At 39.0% G+C, this 26,236-nt stretch overlaps 1 protein-coding gene across 6 annotated transcripts in view; it reads left to right on the forward strand.

Moving 5' to 3' along the window:
- Positions 1–26,236, forward strand: part of CACUL1 (CDK2 associated cullin domain 1) — a 227,540-nt gene that overhangs the window by 169,301 nt on the left and 32,003 nt on the right. For all 6 annotated transcript variants that reach the window (XM_074338983.2, XM_088791834.1, XM_074338980.2 and 3 more), the window contains 2 exons: positions 8,067–8,193; positions 9,088–9,190. In XM_074338983.2, the coding sequence (XP_074195084.2) occupies positions 8,067–8,193; positions 9,088–9,190 (230 nt within the window). The remainder of the gene's footprint in view (positions 1–8,066; positions 8,194–9,087; positions 9,191–26,236) is intronic.

Consider the following 26,236-nt stretch of genomic DNA (forward strand, 5'->3'; position numbering starts at 1 on the left):
TAAGTCTGTTAAATGGTTTTTGCTCTGTTCTGGGAGAGTTCCTTGATTCCCCCCCCCCCCCCCCCCCTTTCTGTTGCATTTTTAACAATGGCTAATTTTTAACTTGAAGAGCATTTGGATTGCTTCTTTTTCATAACAGTGTTTTTAATTTTTATCTTACCTCCCTGAGGATAGTAATTATAGGGGTTCTTTTGAAGTTTTCTTTTATTACCTTAATTACCTTTGTTTTTATCTTTTCAGTTTTTGTTTGTTTTGATCTCTCATGCCTGAGACTTTGCAAATCTTGGTGATCCTTAGGTCTCTATTCATATTTAAAAGTGAAAAAGGCTAATTGGTAGTTCAGAGTTTGCAGGGGGCCTTTCCAAGTAAGTGTTGGGCTTCTCTTCAGGCTAATTGGATGCAGAGCTGCTCTTTTGTTGATGAACTGCCAAATATTAGTATGTGAATGTCTTTTCTCTGGGACTGTTGTGTTTCCCAAGGGAAGGATCTTCCGTTCTGGGAGAATGATGGGGGTGGGTAGGTGGAGCAGGAAGTCAAGTGCATTTCTCCTGGCTGATTCATTCTAGAATGGAAGAGGGGCAAGGTTAGATGTTTGAGCATTTCTGAAGATGACTGTAGACTTTTACTTAAAATCTGCCAGCCCTATGCTTCACTCACTCACTCACTCACTCACTCACTCACTCACTACCACGTATCTGTGTCTTGGAGTCTTAAACCTGTATCTTTCCACTTCTGTGCAGAATGACACTTTTCTACTATTTAGTCTCCAGACTTGCAACCAGTGGTCACTGCCCACCTCACCGACTCTGGGCCTCTAACCTACACGACTATCCTGTCCTCAAGCTCTGGACTTCTCAGGGTCCAGCGGGGCAGGATTAGCACACGGAAGGGTGTTGCCACCTCAGCACACTTCACAGTTAAACTTTCCTGCTCTTAATGCCATGGAAAGATTAGCTTGTTTAAATCGCCCAGGAAATCACAGAATTTTGAAACTATGGCAGACCTGTAGTTAGCATGGCTTATACCCAGTGTAATCTCAGTCGAGCAGATATTTTCTATTTGAATATTGTGAAATCTTGGATAAGTTGGAGTTGGAGCCATAATGGGTGTCTTGGTAGCCATTGACCTTTGCGTGTATGCACTATCATTACATGTTAATTTTAGAAACTGTGTCACAGGCTCAAGTGTGACGTAATTAATTGTAGATTAACATTGTGCAGTAACTATTCTAAAGGAATGCCGATTTCAGTGTTGCCAGTAGGCCACTGCATCTAGTTTTCAGTTTTTTAGGATAGTAGTGATGAAGGAAGTTTCTACTGTTCTATTACATTTCCTCACACTGAGAAGTGTGTGGATTTCTCGGCGGTGAAACCGAAATGGGATGCATTTTCTATACAAGTTTTTCAGTGTTTGGGGAAAGAAACATGTTATTTGAAGCAAGGCAAAAAAGGAAGTTACGTAGTTTCATATAGTTAGTATGTTACCAGCCTTAGCTGGACCAAAATGTTTTCTTTGGGGGTGTGGGGTTAGAATGGAATGGGGTGGGAAGCTTAAAGAATGTGTTGATGAGGACTTGCATACAATAAAAATAACACATCAGTGTTATCTAGTTATTTACATTAATGTCACGTCACGTGTACACAGATGTAACATTACGAAGAATGACTTCTCACTGTTCACACTAGACATTTTATATTGTCTGTACTGTTTCAATTGAATTATACAAACCACAAATCCTAAAACATAGACACTCCCTATACAAAGAGACAACTAAAAGCGTGCAACTTTTAAAAAGGTTTTGTCCTACCTTTTAGAAATAAGTAGGCTTCTTTAGGACTTAACATTAGCTACCCTCTTCTGTTGGCAAATCAGAATATACCTGAGCATGTGGTGCAGGTTTCTTTTTCTCCTAATAAAGAAAAGGATATTTAAGGTATTTGGTAACTGACTTTTTTTTTTTTTTTTCTTTTTTTAAAAACTGGGCCGTTCGCTTAGGAGCAAGTAATTATTACTGTCTCCTTTGCCAGTGTCAAGTTATCTTCCTTTTGAGAGAAATAAATAACTGGGATTTTCTTTTTTAAAAATAAAGTTAAAAGCCCGTTTATTTATTATATTCCACTGCCTTGTTCTCATTCTCGTCCTCCTCTTGCACTCTGTTCCTTTTCTTGATTCCCAGAGGCAGGCTTTTTAAAATTCCCTTTCTGTTGGCTTTGTTCTTGGTCTTCAGCTTCTCTGTCCATTACTTGAAAGATTTCAGTCATCTGCTTGTGCTGGAGGGAGCAGGTGGTAATGTTTTGGATCACACAGATTTATTAGATTGTTATGATAGATAACACTGGCAACAAGAAGTCGTAATTTTTTTGTGGCAAAAAGAAGTCATCATTTTTCTCTGAGATTATATACGTTAGCCAGTTAAATAGAAAACCCCGAGCTTTTTTCTCATACTCCATTGGTCAGATTTATCTAGTGATAATTAATTATAGTTAATATAAAAAGTCATTATATTTGAGACATAATTGAGACTGTGAAGTTTGGCTTAATCAGTTATTTCATAATTGCCATTACTATATTCTTAAGGAATCAATTCTAAAGGAAGGTAGCCCTTTTGGTGGGGAGAAGGGGTTTGGAAGAGTAGAACTTTAATAAACTTTGACATGAAAACAGTTCCTAGCTGCCCGTAAAATTTTTTCTTTGCTACATTTACACTTTTATTTGACTTTCCATGTCAAGTTATTCAGAACAAAAAAAACCATGTGCTAGCACTCAAGAACGGAGGAACCCCTGGTTGTCCTGAGCTGCTGAAGCAGTAGCATTAGGCAGTGGTTCTCAAGCTTGAGCAGGACGGACGTTTCTAGGAGATGCTGTGCTGCTGCTCTGGGTATCACACTTTGAGAACCACTGATGTAAGGTAACGACCAGTCTTTGCAGTAGACCAAGAATGAGTTAATGCGTGCTGTCATTTCTGAATATGTTCTCCCCTTACAAACAAATAACAACAACAAAAAAGAACCTCAAAAAGGTGATCTAGTAGGGCTTTCCTGATTTGCTTCCGACTGTGTGAAATCAAATATGATTTAAGCTTTAATTTCAAAACAACTATTAAGTAGTATGCCGTGGACTGTTTTTATATTAAACATTTATTTTGATTTTCATTGAATTAGCTTACTTCACACATGTCGTTGAATACCTACCGTGTGCTCGGCACTGTTTGGAGTTGGGGCTCTAGCAGTGAATTCCTCTTCCCTGGGATTGATGTCTACATTGAGGGAGATCAATAATAAATGTGTCAAGTTCAGAGAAGTTACTTGGATAAGAAAGTATAAGATTTGACCATATTTATTCCTGGTTGGTATTAATTATATATCTCTAATAGTTTCTTAGTTATTAACCTGATAATATTTCCTGAACATTACATACCAGCTATTCCATGTATTTTAGAACTTTATTTCACTTTATTTTAGTAAAAGTCAGTTAAATTACTTTCTCAGTAGGATTTGGGCTGCATGCTTGTTATCGTATAAATATGCGGTTCTAGGTTTAAGCCTTGTGGCATGATGTTTTGAGGCTCACAAGAGGGTTATAAAAGTTTTTGAACTTGAATGTCTCTAGAGGGGTACGTGTTCTACAGCTCACTGAAGTGTTCACTGCTCTTTTTATTCTTATACCAGCCCTCCTTACTCATTTATGTTGCTGGCCTGGATCTTGTAGGCATTGGAGTTTATAATACCTTCTTTAAACGGTTTAAAAAATAGTGTATTATTTACATGCTGAAAAATCTAACCTGGGTAAAATTTAGTAATTTAATGGCAATTTCATTTTTGTTTAGGTTCTGTGCTTTGTATTTTTGGTTAATCTGAACGTTTCTGTGGGCAAAGTTGAAAGCGACTGATTCATTTCTCTAACAGGAGGATCTAGTTTTAAAGTTAAAGTTTTAAAGTACACACACACACACACACACACAAACACACACTTTGAGGCTGTATGTGTCAAATGTTAAAGAAACCAAACAGCTAATATGTTTTGTGTTTTAAAAATCAGGGATGGTGTTGAGATTAGCAAGGAAATGACAAGTGTCGTAAAGGTTCCCGGGTTGTCATTTTGAGTATTGACTGCAGACTCGTGTGAAAGCCTTCCTGATCTTTGGCTAAGCGTGTGTACCAGCTAGTACTGTTCTTCAGACTGCCTCTAACTGCAGGGCTTATCTGTTCTGCTGCTAGTGTGGTGAAGATGGGTGACCTCCTGGGAAGAAAGTTACGTTAGCTAGTGTCTTAGTCCACTCGGGCTGCACTGACAGGGTGCCATACAGCGGGCGGCTTCCTTATGAGAGCTCTGGAGGCTGGCAAGTCCAGGATCAAGGTGCTGGCAGATTCAGAGTCTGGCAGGGGCCCATTTCCTGGTTCATGGAAGGCCCTCTTCCGGCTGGGTCTTCAGGTGGCAGAAGGGGAGAAGGAGCTCTGGGTGGGGCACTAGTTCCATTCATGACGGCCCCCCCCCAATGTCCTAATCACCCCCAAAGGCCCCACCTCCTAATACCCTCACATTGGGGGTTAGGATTTCAACATATGAATCTTGAGAGGACACAGAGATTCAGTCCGTAACCGCTAGCATGTAAGGTCGACTGAATTGGCTTCCTGTTTATTTTTATTTCAAGGAAAATAGATGTGGAAATAGTTGTATGTTTTATATACACATATATGTATATACATATATACACACACACAAATATATATATGGAAATATACAGTGGGAATAAAGCTTTTTTTGGATGTGGAAAAAGGCTTTAGGATTTTCTATTCTGGCTCGTACCTTTATCATTTGGTGTTAAAGGTTCTTTTCAAAGCTATTTAAAAGCAGAGAGTTTTTTAAAAAGTGCCTTGTGAAAGACGCCTGCGAGCATCGGCAGTCCCTGTTTCTGTGGGGGGGACTTCATGCTGCGCTTATGGCTGCAGGACTTTATGTTTTCCGTTCTTTTCCCTCCTTTCTATCTTTGACTTGGTGACTTGCTCAGGTGTGAAGCCTGTGCTTGAGAAGTGTTCCCACTGCAATCGTAAGTGTAGTTTCTGGAACTAAGCAGTCGAGGAGCCCATGGGATGGTATGTTAATGCTTGGCTTTCTGGGACTTGACGTTTTCTTTCTGAGCATGTCACTTTTTTCAAGACTCAGTTTGGTGTAGAGCAGGTGTAGATGACAACACTGGTCGGGGATTCAGTAAGCTGGAATCACATAGTGGGAAAGGGATTCCTTTTTTAGGTGTTATTTTATTTTTTAAAAATTTTCAATCTTCTTTCAATCCTCTGAAAGCAGAAAGGTAGTATTTTGAGCTAGCCTGTTTCCCCGAAAGTAAGACCTAGCTGGACAATCAACTCTAATGTGTCTTTTGGAGCAAAACTTAATATAAGACCCGGTGTTATATTATACCTGGTCTTATATAAGACCTGGTATTATTATATTATACCTGGTATTATATTATATTATATTACATTACATTACATTATGTCCAGTCTTATAGTATAATCAGACTGGGTCTTATGTTAATTTTTGCTCCAAAAGATGCATTAGAGCTGATTGTCTGGCTAGATCTTATTTTTGGGGAAACACGGTAGTGTAATACTTCTCAACATCTGCCATTCTCCCTTTTTCACTGGGAAAGCAAGCTTCAATCTCAGAACCTTTCGCAGTCAGTAGATGGAATTTAATAACATTGTATTTACTACTGCATTGCCTTCTGTTTAATGGCACATGACACTGCTTTGCTATTTTTGATAGATTTTCTTTTTAAGTGCAATTAGTTTTAAGTCAAGGGGATGCTTGTAGGAAGCACCTGTCAGGGAGTGGAGACATGAGACGGGGAAGGTAAGGAAGCCAGTAAAGAAGTCACCGCAGTGGGCACCTGGGCCTCCTCCACGAGGGGAACTCTGGGAGTGGATGCAGCACACCTGCCTCGCTGAGCGTACTGGACAAGCTGGGGTCCTTGCGCTGACTTCTCATTAGTCATTACGTGAAGGTGGCTCCTCCAGAACTTGCAACTTGTGTTTCCTTCGGGCAGAGCCACCATGGCAGCCTGAGAGGACATGGAGGCAAATAATGGTAGGTGTCGACCACGGCCTTTGTGGGCAGCGGAAATGGGTGGGACACCGACAGTTCCTGCTACGCTCTCAGACCTCAGACGGGCTAAGCTTCTACATCCTCGTCGTCTCAGTAAACAGCAACCCCATCCTTTGGTGCTCAGGCCAAAGAGATTGGAGTCCTCCGTGATCCTTCTCTCTCATCTCCCGTCAAACCATCAGCAGATCTTGTTGGCTCTTCTCATCGCCCAAGTTGCCACCATCTGTTCCAACCCTTATCACCTCCCAGCCTCCAAACTTCATGGTTTCCTAAAACAGCCCCTGGAGTGATCCATAGAAAACCTAAGTCACATCAGGTCTCTTCTTGGCCCCAAACCCTCCAGAGGTCCCCAGAGTCTTTACGTGGCCCATACGGCTCTACATGATTTGGCCTCTCTCTACCTTCTGTGGCTGTATATGTGTGCACACACACGTGAGATCGCCCATGAACAATTCTCTGTGTTTCTAGCCTTAGACGCGGTCAAAACATTGCTTGCTTCCCCATTCCCTTCAGTGCAGGTTACTTGATTCTTTTGTAAAGCAGATTCATCAATTTGTATTCTGTCTTTACCACGACATCCTGGTGGATTTTTTAAATTTCCATACAGTACATTTACTTTTATGGTGTACACAGTTCTTGGTGTTGATGAATGCATGGGGAGGTGTATCCATACTAAAAATTCATTGCCCAAAACATTGTCACATCCTTCCAGCCCTGGCAACCACTGACCTGTTTTCCTCGCTATAGTTTTGCCTTTATTTTCTTAGTGTCATATGAGTGAGAGTCTTACAATATGTAGTCTTCTCAGTCTGACTCTTTTACTTAGCACAATTCATCAAAGATTTTTCCATGTTGTGTAAATCAACAGTTCACTCAGTTGTCTTTTAAAATGAATTTATTTAAGCAAAAAAAGGGGAATTGGTTTAAAGAAAATATTAAACAAAATGATGTAAGTGGTACATAGATAGAAGAAACATCTTGAACTGAATAACTAAGGTTTGGCAATCAGTAATGTGATAGAATTGCTAGGTAAGGGCCTTGTTCTACCTGGTACTTCTGCCAGCAATTAGCCATGAATCTTTGGGGAAGCTAAAGCTCTGCTCCCCAGTTTCCGGTAGAATAGTCCAATACTGATGTAGTAGCTGTTGGCTCCGACCTCCTGAGCTAGTGGTGCTTCAGGAGACACGGGTGTCTCAGTGCTTGGGTCACCCTTTCTAATGTTAGCTTCATTTCACTGTTGTGAAACGGCTGGCACCCTTGGATTTCAGGTTGTTAGGAAGAGCTGTTATTAAACCTATTGTGACGGTATCAGCCAACCAGTAGGAAGGAGGTAAGCCTTCACTGTAAGTCTCCAGGTCATGGATGTTTTTTCTGGTGGGCTTATCCGAAGTGTAAGATAGTGAGAGCCTCAGTCAGAGGTGTGATGTCTAGAGGTCCTGGCGGTGCCGTAAATCTCTGCGGGTTTCCCGCAACCTCTTTTGGTACTGTAGTATGTGGACTTGTAATTTTTACCCTCCTAGCCTTAGGTAGATTTTCCCAGGGGTGTCTGTAAAGATCAATTGATGGGGTTCATAGTTTCTCAGAACCTTACTGTGGTTCACAGATAGGCCATCTTGTCACATCATCGACAATGCGTTTTTGAAGATCAGCGCATGTTTGAGAATCTCCACTGAGAACAGAAGCTTGTAAAAACCAGAAAGGGAAACCAGTGATATTTGCTTGTTTTGGTCTTATTTTTAAAGATGGACAGATTCATAGTAATTACTTTTAAAATTTCAATCCCTGAGCAGGTTACTTTTTTTTTTTTTTAATTGGAAATGGGATAGTAATTGAGTTGTATTTAGTTGATAGAGGATCAATGTGCAATTAGAAAGGAATTTGAATGAAGGTGCCACACTGGTGTAGTTTGTGTTTACTTTACATTGGCACATAGTAATATTTATTTTACTTTTTACTTTCAGTAATGAATGTTATAACTATTGAAGATTATAAGAGCACATACTGGCCAAAATTGGATGGTGCCATAGATCAGCTTTTAACCCAGAGTCCTGGTGACTATATCCCCATATCCTATGAACAGATATACAGGTAAGTCCAGATTTAATGTACGTGGGTTGGAGCCGGTATGTTGAGGTTCATGGCAACTTGAATTATGACAGTATGTATGCATATCGTGTGTAATGCATAAGACAAGACTGTGAATTATATGTGACACACTTGTGGATTGGAGGTTTGATTTATGTTTTTGCTTCAGAATTGGTTTTCAAATCAAGATAGAGTTAACCTCACTCAATTAGACTTCCTCCCACTTCAGCCTGCCACTCCTGCCATATACGTATATGCATAATGCAGAAACTATGGAGGTCAGCAAAAAAGGTAAAAATACATATTTTTAGTTTCATAGGGAGACCCTAGCTTAATCTTTGATGTTCATTGACACCCACTTCTAACTCTGGTTATTTTGTTTCCCAGCTCCTGGTAAATGGAAGCAGCAAATTAGTGAGAAACGGGGGGTGGGATATGCTCTCAGCTTAGTCACAAGAGGAGGGAGTGATAAATGTGTCGTTCCACACGAGCGAGCGATGCACAAAGTAGTTACGTTGCAAATGTTTTTGTGAGTTAGAAACTTTCTGCTCATTGTCGCTCTCTCTTCCTGGTTTTGACATTCATTAAAATGAGAGAGAAGCTGGTTTGTAAGTAGTTGTCATAGATTATCACCAAATATTGGATTACTCAGTACTGGTGAAATGTATACGAGAGTACTCAAAAAGATTATTTGTAGCTAGTGGTAGTACCTCTTCCATCTGAACACTGATTGGGGCAGGGTAGATTTTTATTTAAAAGTTGTGACTGGTCACTAATTTTAGGCCTGAATTAATTATTTGACCAGTGGTTGTATATCCAAAGTATATTTTAACTTTAGGTTGAATTAAGTGCTTTATCATTAACTTGGTTTTCTTGTTTTTTCCTTCTTCCCCACAGTTGTGTGTATAAATGTGTATGCCAGCAGCACTCGGAACAGATGTATAGTGATCTGATTAAAAAGATAACTAATCACTTAGAGAGAGTCTCAAAGGAGCTGCAGGTAAAGAACTGACTATTGATTTTTGCTTCCTTGGGATTTTCTGACTGGTTGGAATTAGCCTGTATTATGTACATTTGGAGGCTTGTTAATTTGATTATGATATCAATTTATAAATATTATCTAGGTGAATACTGACCAAATCATCTGATCTTTGGAATAGATTATTTAAAATTTTGACATAAATTGTGGGAAATTTTAGATTGAATATATTTCAGATTTTAACTGATTCCATTTATTAACCTGTCAACATTTCTTTTATTTAAAACCTTATTTTTTTCTGTAATTTCAGTGTTTGGTGGCATTTGTAGTATGAACGTGTATATTTTAATTTTTTTTGTGGAACTTTTTGAAAATTATCTTTGAAGAGTGGTTTGCCTACCAGTTTCTAAAATTTGCTAATATAAACAACTGCAGTGCACATTTTGTTGATACACCCTCTGTAGAGGAATGTCATTCCAGCTATAAAATCTGGGGCAAGTCATGGAAAATCCTCTGTTCAAGGAAGCCTTTGGCCCCTTGACCCCAGCCCTCTCTGCCTCAGTCAAGTTTCCAGGACTTGAAGGTCAGGTACTATCTTTATGCCAGGGCCAGATCACATTTTAGTTCTGGTGTAGAGGTAACATGATGTGTAGAAAAGTCACTCAGCAAGAGACTACCAGGGTCCGCACCACCGCTGGGAAGTGCTCCAGCAATTCCAAAAATAGCCACAGTTTCTAGAAGTGCTGGGGTGTGCACTGGGCTTGGACGGTGTTCCTCACTTACCTGTGGGCTGAGGTATCTTAGTCTTGTTTACCCTGAACAGTTGTTGCACTAGTAACTTTTTTCTTTTTTTAATTATAGCCAGAGCAATGTTTATCATAGCCAAATACACACTTTTTTGTTGTTAGTGTAAAATGTTTTCTTCATCTTTTTGTCACTAAATAAAAAACTCTACTCATTTAACAAGTATAGTTAGTGTCTAGGCATTGTACATAAATTGTAGATGAAACCCAAGATCTGCGCATTATAGCTTTGAATGATTTGCTTACTACCTACCGTAATTCTTGACTGACTCTACCCTCTTCCTGAATCCCCGCGTCCAGTTGATTGCCAAATCCCGTTTGTTTCTCTCTTGGCATCTGTCCCCTTCGGTTCACTTGCTGCTGCCTAGTCCAGGCCCCCACATCTCAGGTGTTTTACTGACATGCTCCTCATAGCTGGGTGCTCTCCTCTAGTCTTCACACCTAAATTATTCATGCATTTCCGCGAGAGTGACTATATAGTGCGCATCTGATTATCATATTCTTGTCAGAATAAAGTCAAACGTCTTAATAAGATTGAGGAATTCTTTCATTATCTGCAGCCTGATACCTTACCTGTCTGCTCCTGTATACTGAACTTATTTCAGTTCCTTATTTCATCTCATGTGCTCTCTCACCTCTTGGCTTTTGCCGTGTTACCTTGACTGCCTGGAACATTCTTCCTTTTCCTCTGCCTTCTTGTTTTGCGGTCAATGTGAAAATGTGAACTTAACATTTAGGCCGCAGCTGAGACATTGTTTGTTTTGGGAAACATTCTCTGTTACCTGTTCCCCCAAGTGTGGGTTTGGGGGCCCCTCATCTGTGCTTCTCTAACAGGTAGTACATCATTGTAGTTCATTATATATTGTCATTTCTTGTTTAGCTGTTCCCTGCACTGCCCCGTTCCCTGCCCCCCCCCCCCCATGATGTTCTGAGAGGGCAGAGGAGCGTGTCTGGCTCCTTCATTATTGTGCCGTCAACCCAGCCCAGTATCTGATGCACACGAGGCACTGAGTACTTATTGAATAAGATGTGTATAGAATGAATGTTTGCGAATAACGATTTACTGTTTGTTGGGTAGTGAAAGTTTTCTATTAGAAATCTGAGTTTGATCATGGTTTTTCACCTGAAGTCCAAGTGGTCTTTGGGGTGTAGGGAGTATCAGAGCTTCCATTAGATCGCCAAAGCACTCATCGACCTCAAAAAGGATTGTTTTATTAGCACTGTTCTTCCATTATTGAAATAATGATAAGAACAGAAAGCAAACCATCTCAGTTCCAATTATAAGGACAAAATATATTATTGTAACCTAACAAAAATTTATAATTACACTTGTGCTCTGCCTTCACATGTGGTTATTCATTTGAGTTACGCAATTGTGATTTGTTAAATTCATTTGTCATATTGCAGTTTCTGCTTGAGTAGCTTTTTCTTGTGTTTAGTTTTGTTAGCACTGTAAGACCTCTTTATTCTTGCAGTTAGAATATAACAGTAGTCTCCCCCTTATCTTTGGTTTCACCTCTGTGGGTTCAGTTACCATGGTCAACCAGGATCTGAAAATATTAAATGGAAAATTCCAGAAATAAACAATTCATAAGTTTTAAATTGTGCACTGTACTGAGTAGCGTGATAAATCTCATGCCATCCCACTCTGTTTTGCCCGGGACGTGAATCATGCCTTTGTCCAGCATGTCCATGCTGTGTACCTACCTGCCCGTTATCACTTAGTGACTGTTTCAGTATCAGATCGACTATCGAAGTATCACGGTGTTTGTGTTCAAATAACCTTTATCTTACTTAATAATGGCCCCAAATGCTGCGAGAGTAGTGATGTTGGCAGTTTGGATGTGCCCAAGAGAAGCCGTAAAGTGTTTCCTATGAGAGAAAACGTGAATATTCTCAATCAGGAAAGAAAAAAAATCGGAGCTTGCTAAGATCTACAGTGAGAACAAATCTTCTATCCCTGAAATTGCTAATTTGCAAGTTAAAGTTCATTATAGGTATGTATGTATAGGAAACAATAGTATATGTAGAGTTTGGTACAATTCACGGTTTCAGTTATCCACTAGGAGTCTTGGAACGTATCCTCCACGGATAAGGGAGGACTGCTATGTTGTACAACAGTTTTAAAGTTAGAGGGCACTATAGTGTTGTGTTATCAAGCTCAGTCTAGTTGGTAGTTTTGAGAGGCCACTTGGCTGCAGTTTTTGCCAAGAGTTTGCCTGACCGATGATCAGTAATAGGAAGGTAACCTGTTTCTGACCCAGCCTGGGCTGCCCAGGTGCTAATACTTAGGAGTCACTGACATCCAGAGAGTACGTTTCTGAGGTTTGGAGAATGATCCCTGTCAATGTACGTAGAGCTCCCTCATTCTTTCTCATGAACACTTAATAGATCATTGTACCTGACCTTATTGATGTATCTGAATTTATTTAATCACTTTTTGATTGATGACTATTTCGGTCGCTTCCAATCTTTGGCTGTTACTAAATGTCGTAGTGAGTAATCAGTCTTGTAAGTACTGTCCTTTACTATGTCCATATTGCAGTTCCCAAAAGTCGTACCAAGTTACACTCCCACCAGTTACGTATGTATCAGAGCGCTGTTTTCCTTTACCTTTACCATACAGCGTCTTACAAACTAAATAATTGTTGCTTTATATTAATATAGGAATAATTCTTACTAAAAATTAAAACATGGATAAGGGTGATAGCTCTTTTGATATTAGTATTTTGAGAACCATATTGATAAATGTAAAGGTAGTATATGATCTAAAAGCAGGGATTTTAGTTTACTTTTAGAATCAGTAGATGTCTTACTTAGAGTTCAGTAACATGGCCTATAGAACAATCTTCTAAATGATCTCTTTTGTGAGATTATAAAATCTAACCATTATTAAGTAGGGTGGTGTGTTTAAAACATGGAGACCTGGGCTCTTTTCTCAACTCTGCCCCTCAGCAGCTGTGTGCCTTCTGATTGGACATGCTAATACATCTTTTAAATTTTCTCATCATTAAAATGAAGTGGCTTTACTATAATACCTGCTTCTCTTAAGCTAAGATCTAAGATATTTTTCTTCTGCTTTCTGCTTGGCAAATGCTTCTTCATTCTTTTCTCATATGTGTCCACCCTCTTAAATTCATATGTGTCCACCCACATGTGTAAAGTTTTCCTGGAACCCTTGCATTATCCTCAAAACAAAACAAAACAGACCATTAGGATTTCTTCTGTGTACTTATAGCATCTTGGCAATAGCCACTTGGTTGTTAGAGCAGTGATTGTGTTATATTGTCTCTGTTTCCATGTCTGGCCACCTCATAGGTCCTCCTTTGAGGGCGGGGACTTTGTTTTGTCTTTTTATCCTTAGTGCCTGGCACAATTATAGCTCGGCAAACGCTTGTTGAGTGAATGCTCAGCAGCTAAGTTTGACCTATTCCAGTGGAAGGAGTAGCATAGTTATCCTCCTATGACCACTAATCTGTCTGTTAGGCATTTTATTAGTTTATTCAGTGTTCAACTAATTGTGTTTATTAATTTATTCAGCGTTACAAGTATGTGGCATAACCCTAGTGTAATCTTTCCTTTATAGAGCCCTGAAGGCAGGGTTCCTGCAGGATGGAACACGCGCACATATACCACACCCCATGATCCAGAACTGTTTTATTTGGGTGGAGAATTTTGTTTGCAAATTTTAGTAGTGAAATATGGTTATTGTGAGCTAAAACGAGTGTGGGATGAGTTGCATTTGGCAGATAATCAGAAATTGAGTGCTGGGGTTGATAAATCAATGAGTTGGACCTTCACGGAGTCGGTCTCTATCTGCCAAGGGCATCTTCCAATAGCTGCAGGTTTGTATAGTGTACATGTCAGAGTGACCTAGTTATCTCTGTCTGTTAAAAGGTGGGTCCTGTCGGGGAGACTGTAGAATATATGAAACAATGTCCCACGTTCTTAGAAACAAGAGAGAATGTTTTCAGGATTTTAAAAGAATATTTTAATTGGTTAAACTTAAATGTTTTTGTATAACAACATACATAGTCTAGCTTGATGACTCTAAAAAAATTTTTTTTCTTTTATTTTGGAAACAATGCGTTTTCTACCACTTCAGTAACTTAAAAATCTTTTTGTTAAATTAGTAAACCCACTTAACAAATAGCTAAATCCACTTAGTATTCTGCTTCCTATTATATTTTATTGCATATCTATATATATATATATTTTTTTTTTTTTTTTGCCTACTACTAGTTTGGACTAATAGTGATAGATATTTTGCCTGAGTATTCTTTTTTAAACCATTCTTTCCCCCCTTGTGCTTAACTCCTTTCTTCTTTAAATGTGATACTGAAATTCTCCAAAACCTCCAAAAGTGAAATTCCAGTTCTGATTTTTTTTATATACCAATGAATGGAAATAAATGACTGTAGAGAGAAAATTGGTTTGCTAGTTTAGTAAATGATACTCTGATTAGTTTTAGAAAATTATATTGAAAATTTTAGCAATCACCCACCTTTTGGTGAGGGCTCAGATTAGGATTTCCAAATGCCTACTGAACATTTAAACTTGGATTTCCTCTTATGGAGATTCATATTCCTGTCTAAATCTAAATTCCCCTTCACTCAAATCAGTTTCAGTCTCAGACTTGAAATTTCATATTCATCGTTGACTTATTCGTTTCTCCATTACCTCTTTTTTCCAGGTGATAGTTAAACTTGGCAGAATACTATCATTTCATTTGCCTCTGTCCCCTTTCATTTCCATGTCATTGGCTCATGCCTGCACTAGTGCAGTATTCTCCTGTTTTGCCTTTCTATAGTCTGTTAATTTGGGTGAATATTTTTCTAAAAACGCTAATTTGATGGGCATACTTTTTTTTGTTAAAAAACCTTAAAGACTCCCTGTTGCCTTCTCAATTAATCACAGTTGATTTATTGGTCAGTATAAAAAACTGAGCTGGTTGGTTGCAAGGGTTCCTAGTACGAAATGTGACGTAGTTACTAGTGCTTTCCTACCCAAGAATGCAAGGTATTTTATTAGGTACAGTAGTAGATATATGATTGATAAGCCTAGATAATTTGGAGCAACCCTCCTACTAAGACCAATTTTAAAAATGGACCAGGGAGCTAATAAAAATGTGAAGAATTATAGGCCAAGATCTGGGAGAAGAAGGAAACCCGGAGAAGGGAGACGAGCATTTGAGCCATTTTTCTACTATGGGCACCTGTTTATTCTGGAAGAGGAGGCTAATAGGCTGAGAAATGTAATAGAGCTTTGCTGGACTCATTGGGGATAGATAGGGTCATGAAAATTGGAGTGTAGGGCCCACCAAACCTGAAGGATGGATCACATCCTAGGAGTAGTAAGAATAACAAGTTATAGACTAGTTTGTTGTAGCTGGCAGCTGACTCCTAATTGGATTAAGACGGTCTGGATTTCCTAGTACCTCTAGATGCTTACCAGAAGCAAAAGTCAATTCTCTCTGGAGAAAGATTGTATTATATCCTAGGCATCAAATTGTTTCCATCATTTTTCCTAAGCAGTGTCTGGCACTCAATCAGGAATAACTAGTCATGCTAGGAAATGAGGTGCTCATAAAACCAAGAGAAATGGTGAAAAACATTTTTAGACAAGAATTGAGAGCATCTATCACCAGTAGTCGCTCACTTTAAAGAAACAGCGCAGTGTTCTTCCGATAGGAAGAAAAAGTTCCTGGATGAAAACTTGGAGATTGGATAGGAATGAAGAACAGAGAAAATAAGTATGCAAGTTTAGAATGATAATAATGTTAATGTCTTATTGGGTAAAAAAAATTATATAATTAAAACACATGACAGTTGCATGTGAGGAGGAAAGGAGTAAATGGGTTTAAAATGTTCTATGGCTATTGCGTTAGTAGGGAGAGGTAAAAGTACTAAATTATTTTACACTGTGAGATAAGGATGCAATCTGTAAACTTAGGGTAACTACTGAAAAATAGTAAATGAAAGTGTAATTAACAGGATAATGGAGAAAATGGAATCATTGAAAAATGAAGTCAAAAAAGGATAGAAAAAGGTATAGCGAACACACGGGACAAATAAAACGAATAGTAAGATATAAATTTAAACTTCAGTGTATCAATTATATGAAATGTTAACTAAATGCTGCATTAAAAAAGTAAACAGTTGTCAGACGGAATGAAATTCTGTAACTTACTAAATACTAGTAATAAGTGGAAAATAATGAGGGGAGAGGAAGATTGCAAATAAATGATGGGAAAAGATATACAAACATCGAAAAAGAAAGATGATCTAGCTATATTATAAAAAGTAGATTCAGAGCAAGAGGTATAATTGTATATAAAGAGAACAGTTTATTATGACAGACGTTTCAGTTACTAGGAAGATAATTCTAAACTTATATGCACCCAATAATAACATTTGCAGACCCAAAAGAAGAAACAAGACAAATCCACAGTCATAGTGAGAAGTTAACACATTAGTGGCTTTAGTATTTATCTCAAGAAATTAGGAAAAGAATAGCAAATGAAACCCAAAGGAAGAATTAAGTCACAATCTCTGCTAGTAGACTATTAGAATAAGAAATATCCAGGGAATTGTGATACAAAGCAGAATAATAAGGAAAGTGCTGTTTCAGACTAAAGGTGAACGATCACAGTCCGATGGAGAAATAAAGAGGAACACAGCATTAAAAATACGTCATGAAGAATGGATAGCTATTTGGGGAGGGGGCGTTTGGGGTTGAGAGAGCTTCATAAGCGAAGGCAGTTCTTTAGTGAGCTTTGGGTAACAAGGAGTGGCCCTGTAAGGAGAGAGTGTTTGGGGGAGACAGGCAGGAGACAGGCTGAAAAAGCAGATTGGACTGAAATTGCAGAAGCCCTTAAATGCTGGGAGTTCCATTTTAGAAACACTGATGTGGTAAGAGAATGCAAGATGGATTGGAGTGGGAAAGAATGACATGTAGGGAAATGGTGATTGCCCCAGACGAGGTGAACACAGGTCCACCGTCCTCAATCTGCAATTCTAAAATCAAAAAAACAGCTTTGGAAGTGGTATTTCCCCCCATACGTTTGGTGCCATAACTCATGTGGCAGTAAAACTTGATCTAAACTTTTGGGAGGAAATTAATGGGAACATTCTTATGTTTTCTCCCAGAAATAATCAATGTGTTGATGGTCCCAATTGCTACTGGATTTTTAAATATAATGTGTGGTATAGATAGCCATAATACCTTCTAAAGCTGACAAGTTTTGAATCACGGCACACATCTGGCCCCGAGAATCCTGGATAAGAAATTGTGGACCTGTTGGAAATGAGAAGGGAGAAGGATCTGGAACACATTGCAGAAGCCAAAGCAACAGTGTAGGTGAGACAGTGCTGGTTGGAAGAGAGAGAGGTGGGGTGAGAGGCTTGAAAGGTGATTTGCTTTCAATAGAAATATGTTAGAAGTTGGTAGAGGGGATTAGAGAAATAGGGAAGGAGAATAATAGTGGCTTTAGAATGTTCTGTTCAACAAACATTTAGTGTCCATGTGCTAGGTGCTAAGGGTACAGAGATAAGTAAGAGACGCTAGCCAGTGTGCTGGGTGCTAAGGGTGCAGATACGGGGTTATACTTTATACTGTTTAGGGGAAAGGTGTTAAAGATCATTTTAATATACGGGGATGAGTAATAATACAGAGATAGGAAATGAGTCACAAGTCTTGCTAATTTTCCTCGTAAAATGTCTCAGTTTAATTTCTGCCACCACCCTAGATTAGGTCCTAACTGATACCTGCCCGAACAACAGAAAAAGATTTCTACTTTGCACCTTGGCCCTGCACCTCCCCTCAACCCATTTTTTTAATTTTTCTCAGACTTGTCATCCATTTTCTTAACATTCTGACTCTCCTTTTACCTAAAGAGCCAAGGCCATACTCCTTAGCAAGGATTTCAAGGCTCTTCACACTCTGAACAAAGCAAGACAGTGTAACAGTATTTTCCTTTTGAAATTTAAATGGGCTGTGTCTTTTCATCTTTATTTTCTCCGTTGGTTTCTTTTGCTGCTACTTCCTTCCTCCTCACCCTTTCTGCAGCGAGGACATTCTAGTAGGTTGGTGCCAGAGTAATTGCGGTTTAAAAGGTTAAAAATAACTGCAAAAACCGCAATTACTTTTGCACCAACCTAATACTAGGGTTTGCTCAACTCTTTAACTTCGCTGTTCCCGGTAGGTTAATCACTTTCCCTTCTTGGCTTCTGTATCGCTTTACTTGTATCGCTGCTGTAGTCCTTAGTGTAGCACTTCGGCGTGTATTTAATTGCCAAGCACGACGTATGTCACCTTTGCTTCCCCGAGTTTCTTGAAGGCAAGAATCCCGACTTCCTCATGCTGGTTTCTCTCGGCCTACTGTAGTCTTGAATTAAGTTAAGTACACGTTAGATAAGTGTTTTAGTCACAGTGCTATTGACCAAGTGTTTCCAGTTCTCTCCCTTCTGGATACATGGTAGGAGTGTACTTCTCCATCCCACCGAAGTTAGACTTGGCCAAGTGACTTACTCCGGCCTGTGACTTGTGAGTGAAAGGGAAGTGTGTGCCCCCAAATCTGAAGCCTTTGAGATCGGTTGTGCGATTTTCCACGTTTCCTTAACCTGCCAAGTGTTCCCCAGGGTAGACGCTCCCTTAACCTGCGTCTCTGAGTAGGTATGACCTGAGCAGACCCTCAAGATGGATGTGTGACTTGAGTGAGAAATAAAGCTTTGCCATATACATTTCCCTCCGATTTTTAGTCTATTTTTAAAGTCTTTGTTTATTGAGATACAACTCACATGCCCTAACATTCACCTTTTTAAAGCGTACAGCTCAGTGGTTTTTAATACAGTCACAACGTTGCGTAGTCATCAGCACTAATTTCACCACGTTTTAGTCACGTCACACTAAAACCCCGGGCTCATTAGTAGCAGTCACTCCTCTTAGCTGCTTGACAACCACTAAGCTACTTTCTGTCCGGGGATTTGCCTATTCTAGACATTTCATAGAAATGGAATTAGACAATATGTGGCCTTTTGTGTCCGGCTTACTTAACTTCGCATAATGTTTTCAAGGTTCATGTATGTTTATAGCATGACTAATATTTCATTCCTTTTTGTGGTCGGATAACATTCCATTGTATGGTTATACCAAGCTTTGTTATTTTAAGTCACTGAGATTTTGGGGCTTGTTTTTGACTGACACAATTAGTATTGGATTTGACAATATTTAGAATATCCTGTTTTGCCTCACTGCCATTTGGATAATTGAATTTGATGAATATAAATTACATCCTTTACTCTGTTTTTCTAAACATCCTTTACTCTTAAAAAGTGTCTTAAATGACACTTCCACATTTTGATTATTTTTATGTACATCTGAATCCAGAATCCACTAGAGCAATTATGAGGTATTTTCTCCCCGTGTAATGCTGATACATTTTTTGTATATATTAATGCACTTCATCAAATTGAGAGTGTATTTTCACTTTTACCAAATAGAAACATCCTGATATCTTTGATCTAGTAGCTTTATAGTCAGGAACCCACTAGTAAGTGTGTTCCTTCCAGCAGTGTCTTTGTCAGTGGTTTGGAGCTTACGCTGTGCGTTACCCCCAGTGCACAGTGTTTAAACGGGGATTTGGTTCCCTGCCCAGGACAGTAACCCGAGTGTTCGGGATAGCACCAGGGATACTAAGCTGAGGAGGAGAGACCACAGACAGGCAGAAAGGAGAACGTTGCAATTTTTATTATCAGATAGGGCTGAATTTAGAGTAGTTTGAGTATTTGTCAACTATTTTAATTAAAAGGAAGTTAACTACATTTAAACCATTCATCTTAATAGAATTTGAGGAGTTTTGGTCTTTTTAAGCTAAATACATGTTAATTGAGTTAAATGTAATTTGACTCTCAAACCAATTAATAATGGCAATTGATAGAAAATAAACCATAATCAGTCCACATTACTTAACTTTTGTTCACTCTTCACAGACACCAGATGACATAAAAGCTTTACTGCCAAACTACCTGTTTAAAATCAAGCAAGGGTTGCTTTGCTATTTGTGTTTTGTCCGGTGGGTGGCAGCATAACTCAACTTGTCTTGTATGTGGTCATTTGAAATTTCATGTTTTTTAAAGGCTATGATTTCTATACCTGTTGAACTGCAAAGTGTGTTTTAAAACAACAAACTTTCATTCCCCAAAATATACTATATACTCCTCGCTAGAGTGATGAAGATTTTAGATAATAAGAAATTTGCCTGTTATCCTTTCTACATAAAATTCAGGTAAAATATTAGGTTGGTGCAAAAGTAATTGCAGTTTAAAAGGTTAAACATAATTGCAAAAACCACAGTTACTTTTGCACCAGCCTAATGTTGCTAACTGGTGAGTAGCTCTTGACATGCGTATTTTACTAAAATGTTTTCTGAATAAGTTATTTGGTCATCTATATATTAACCCAAACTAGAACGCAGTTGCTTCTTGTCTCAGAGAATTTGTCCTAAGCCCCGGTGAGTCTATAGCTTCTATTCAGACCATAATCCTAGTGCGCTGACTGTTGTCACCCTTTGTCAGCAGGGACTGTGCTTTCTCCTGTGCCCTTATAGGGCTCCACAGAATGCAACTTCTTTATTGTCACTTGTAATTAGAAAATCATTCTTACAATTTATATTAGGAACATCTAATATATATATATTATAGCTGATGGCTCCTGAGGTTCATTTACCTTCTACATAACTTACCCTTTTTTTGGATATTCTACTGTAGAAACTGTCTGCACAGCAGGAATGGCAATGGAATATGAATGCAATATCAGGTGTATTTGTATTTGGGAGGGAATTCCATTTGTATGTAGCATCTCTGTCAGCCTCAGGTTATAAGTGATGTTGCTTCTGGAACCTTGGCACATCTGCCTGTTGGCAGTATGGTATTGTTCTGGAAAGTCATGGAATAAGCTAGTTAGACTAAAAGCATATTGAACACGATCCGTTTTTGTTAAAGTTAGTCATGTAGGGGCAGATTTTTTAAAAAAAGGAATTTCTAGTTTGATTCAGAAAATAACATTAAAGATCTTTGAGAGAGCATCCAGGTCCATTTGTATGGTATGCAAAATGCCAAAGTTATACTTGGTGATACAGGAATAAATGTTAAAAGATTTAAATTCAAAGCAGGAACTATGAGAATTTTTAGCATTTTCACTTGACTTAAATACTTTCCATTTGTCTGCTAAATTCCCCATCTTTTTATGCGTGTTGTCCACCTTTTCTACTAGGTCGTTACATACATTAATCATGGTTATGTTAAAGTCTGTATGACGGTTACTGTTTGTGGGCGTCTTTGCATCTGGGCCTGTTGAGTCTTTTAACTCGTTACTGGTTTGCGTTTTCTTGATTTTTTGGTGTTTCTTAATTTTTGGTTGAATGCTGAACATTGTCTATAAAAACAACAGTGGAGACTGACATAAAAAGTACTTATGCCTAGAAATGGGAAGCCTCTTTTCTGTCAGGCTGCTGCTGTGAAGAGAGGAGCCAGTCGTACCAGAAGCTGAGTTGGGTTTGAGTTGTATTGTTCCTACAGGCTTTGTTGTTCCTACAGGCTTTGTTGTTCCTACAGGCTTTGTTGTTACTACAGGCTCTAGCAGTGGATGGTGGCGGCCTTGTTCTTAGCGGGAATCGTGAATCAGGAGGACTCCTCTGTTCCTCCTGCTCTACCCTCAGCTCCGGGCCTCACTGAAGGAGACTTTCTTTGCACTGTTGCTCCTCCCCCGGCAGTGAGTGGATGGCTGTTGTTCCTTGGTGCAAAGCTTGAGGGGTGAGGGGCAGATTTGGGGTTTTCAGTTTTGTTTCGTTTGATTTGGTTCTCTTGCGCCTGCCTCAGTCATAAGCAGTCCCTGTGACTGAGCCCTGGGGGGGGGGGGGGGTCCTGTTACCCCGTGCCTCCCACCTCAGTTGCAGATAGCCATTTCCTGCTTAGTTCAAGGTCTAGAGCAGGGGTTGGTAAACTTGCTGCTAAGGGTCAGAGAGTAATGACCGTCGTGGGCCTTAAGGTCTCTGTTGCAGCATGAAAGCAGCCATAGACAATTCATCAGTGAATGGGCACGACTGTGTTCCAGTAAAGTATCACTTGTAGAAACATGTGGTGGACCGATCTGGCCTGCAGGCTCGAGTTTGTTGTCCCAGGTCTAACGCTCAGGAGGGTTTCCTGCTCTCCCCTCTGTCTGCCCCCTTGTCCCCCGCACCCTGTGGCCCCCTTGCGTCTCATGGAAAAGAAGCACCTGGGGAGGGAGCCAGTGTCCTGCACTTCCCCAGCAGCAGTACCCTCTTGCTTCTTTGCATAGTGGATTTTTTGCCCCCTCCCCAGGGGTAGCTGACCTTAGTGGGAGGGCTGGAGCATTACCTGTCCATCCCCAGCAGTGGACAGCTTTCGCCTCAGGTCAGAGAAGGGTCACCAGGTGCAGGTGGGTCTCTTACCCCTTTCCTTCAGCAGATGGCTTTTGCTTTGTGTCTGGGTCGGGTCCAGGCACAGGAAGGTTTTGTCCACGTCTTCCCTTGGCAGCTGATCACCTTTTCCCTCCGGGAGGGCCAGGAGTGTGCGTGGGCTTCTTCAGGTACTCTGCCCCGTCCTCCAGCCTTGGCAGGCCTCGCTCATCTGTGCCACAGGTCCTTTCCCTGCCTTTAATCTTCCTCTCAGTGACCCAGTGGAAACCCACGGAAAAGTTCTGTACTGTCAGGTCATACTTGGCCTTTAATGATTCCTTACAACTTTGATGGTTTTCTTACCAGCCTTTATGGCTGCCATCACCAAAGGAGAAGCAGTTCGTGTCCTTTCTTTCTTTAGAGGAACTTGTCACCCTTTGGAATTCATTTCAGCTCGTTGGACATTGCATATATAAAATAGAAAGACCTCAAGTCTCTGATGAGCTCAAAAAATTGATTTTGCAGGTTAACCAGACCTTTTAAAAAAATTATTAAATTTAATGGAGTGACATTGGTTAGTAAAATTATGTAGTTTTCAAGTGTATAGTTCTGTATTATATCATCTATCTATCTGTTGCATTGTGTGTTCACCACCCAGAGTCAATTCTCCTTCCATCACCATATATTTGATTCCTTTTACCCTTTTCTACTACTCCACCCTCCTCCCTTACCCTCTGGTAACCACCAACCTGTTGTCTCTGAGTTATTGTTTGTTTGTTGCTTTCAGTTTTATATCCCACATATGAGCGAAATCTGTCTGACTTATTTAACTTAGCATGATCACCTCCATACTGTTTCCCATAGTGGCTGTACCAATTTACATTCCCACCAGCAGTGTATGAGAGTTCCTTTTCTTCCATAACCTCTCTAACACTTGTTATTACTTGTCTTGTTGGTAATAGCCATTCTAACAGGTGTAAGGTGGTATCTCATTGTGGGTTTGATTTGCATTTCCCTAATAACTAGTGAAGTTGAGCATTGTTTCATATGTCTGTTGGCTGTTTGTGTGTCTTCTTGGGAGAGGTAGCTATTTAGGTCCTCTGCCCATTTTTTAATTGTATTGTTTCTTTTTTTGTTGTTGAGTTGTATGAGTTCTTTATATATTTTGGAGGTGTTGTTTGCAAATATCTTCTCCCATTAGATTGGTTGCCTCTTTGTTTGGTCGATGGTTTCTTTTGCTGTGCAGAAGCTTTTTAGTTTGATATAATCCCATTCATTTATGTTTGCTTTTACTTCTCTTGCCTTTGAGGTCAAATTCATAATATCCTTTCTGAACCCAAGGTCCAGAAATTTAGTACTATTCTTTCTTCTACGCAGTTTATTGTTTCAGGTCTTACGTTTAGGTACTTAATCCATTTTGAGTTAATTTTTATGTCTAGTTTCATTCTTTTTGCATGTGGCTTTCCTGGCCCCATTTATTGAAGAGGCTTTCTTTTCTCCATTTTATATTTTTGGTTCCTTTGTTGAAAATTATCTGTCCATATCTATGTGGGTTTATTTCTGGGCTCTCAGTTCTATTCCATTGGTCTGTATGTGTTTGTTTTTCTGCCAATACCATTCTGTTTTGATGATTGTCACTTTGTAGTATAAATAAGTCAGGGAGTATGATACCTAAGGCCTTGTTCTTTTTTCTCAGGATTGCTTTGGCTATTTGGTGTCTTTTGATGATTTTTTGTTCTATTTCTTTAAAAAATGCCATTAGGATTTTGATGGGATTGTATTAAAGCTGTATATTGCTTTGGGCAATATGGCCATTTTAACTATGTTGATTAATCTATGAACATGGAATATCTTTCCATTTCTTTGTGTCTTCTTCAATTTGTTTTAATACTGTCATAGTTTTCAGTGTATAGGTCCTTCACATCCTTTGTTAAGTTTATTCCTAGGTATTTATTCTTTTTGTTGCAATTGCAAAAGGAATTTTTTTTTCATTTCTTTTTCTGAAATGTCATTGTTAGTATATAGGAATGCAATGGATTTTTTACACTTTATTTTGACATTCAATATTTTATATTAATTTCAGGTGTACCGCATATGGTTAGACATTTATATAATTTAAGAAGTGATCCCCTGACTAGTCTAGTACCCACCTGGCACTATACATAGTTATTATCATATTATTGATTATATTCTCTATGCTTTACACCTCCATGACTATTTTTTAACTACTGTGTTTCCGCGAAAATAAGACCTAGCCAGAGCATTAACTCTAATGCGTCTTTTGGAGCAGAAATTAATATAAGACCGGGTCTTATTTTAATATAAGACCCGGTCTCATATAATATAATACGATACGATACGATACGATACGATACGATATTATATGAGACCGGGTCTTATATTAATTTTTGCTCCAAAGGACGCTGTCCCGCTAGGTCTTATTTTTGGGGAAGCACGGTACCAATTTGTGCTTCTTAATCCCTTCACCTTTTCACCCTGCCCCCCAAATCCTCTCCCATCTATCACCCGGTAAATCTAGTACCCATCTGACACCATACATAGTTATTACAATATTATTGACTATATTCCTTATGCTGTACCCTACATCCCCATGACTACTGTGTAACAACCAATTTGTACTTCTTAATCCCTTCCCCCTTTTCACTCACCCCCAATCTCCTTCCCATCTGGCAACCATCACAATGTTCTCTGTATCTGTGAGTTTATTTCTGTTTCATATATATATATATATATATATATATACACACACACACACACACACACACACACACACACACACACACACATATACATATATATATATAAAACCTGACCCTTACTTTCTTGCTTTGAGGCATTTCTCACAATTTACTTACTAAGTGATATTTAGCAGATTGGGTCTTTAAAACTAGGTGTCAAAATTATCAAAATTATTTTGTTTTTATCTAATGATACATAAGGTTATCATCTAGTTGTACCATTTTTTAACTTAAAAATTTTTCTTTAAAACTGCTGTTTACAAAATAGCATCTGTATGAAGTTATTAATTGCAACATCATTTGTGGTAACAAAACATTAGCAATAAGTACATAATCAATATGGGTACTGATTAACTAGTACATTCAAACATTGTGTAGTACTTACAAGAATAGATTTCTTAAAGTATGGTTCGAGAACCTCTGCGAGTCCCCGAAATCCTTTTAGGAGGTCTGCAAAATCAGAACTGTTTTCCTTTTTTTTCCTTTCTTTTTTCTTTTAATTAGTTTTAGGTGCACAAAACAATGTAATAGACATTTATCATTTATATCCCTCACACAGTGACAACCCCCGTCCCCCATCCACTACCCCACTGACATCGCACACAGCCATTACATTTCCACTGTCTCTATTCCTAATGCTGTACTCCACTTCTTGTAACTATATAAGAACTGTTTTTCTAATACTACCAAGATGTTTTTTGCCCTTTCCACTGTGTTGATGTTTGCTGTGATGGTACAAAAGCAGTGGTGAATGAAACTGCTGGTGTATTAGCATGAATTCACTTTCACACCCTCGCAGTAGAAAACAAAAGCAGAAACAAGCCAGTTTCACTTAAGAGTGTTGTAGATAAAGCAGTGAAAATTATTGTTATTAAGTTGTGACTTTGAGTATACTTGGAAAATATCCTAAAAAATAGTCTTTGAAAAAATGAAGTGGGAAGCTGCATACCAAAGTACAGTGATTGTTTTGAGAAAAAGAACTTGTATGTTTATATGAGTTTTGAGCTAAATTTGCTTCCCTCCCTCCCCCATAGAACACTATTTTTGCTTTAAAGAACGACTAACTGACAAACTGGTTATGTACACTCTG

Source organism: Rhinolophus sinicus, chromosome 15 (genome assembly GCF_057876585.1).
Source record: "Rhinolophus sinicus isolate RSI-liver-muscle chromosome 15, RSI-T2T, whole genome shotgun sequence".
NCBI lineage: Eukaryota > Metazoa > Chordata > Mammalia > Chiroptera > Rhinolophidae > Rhinolophus > Rhinolophus sinicus.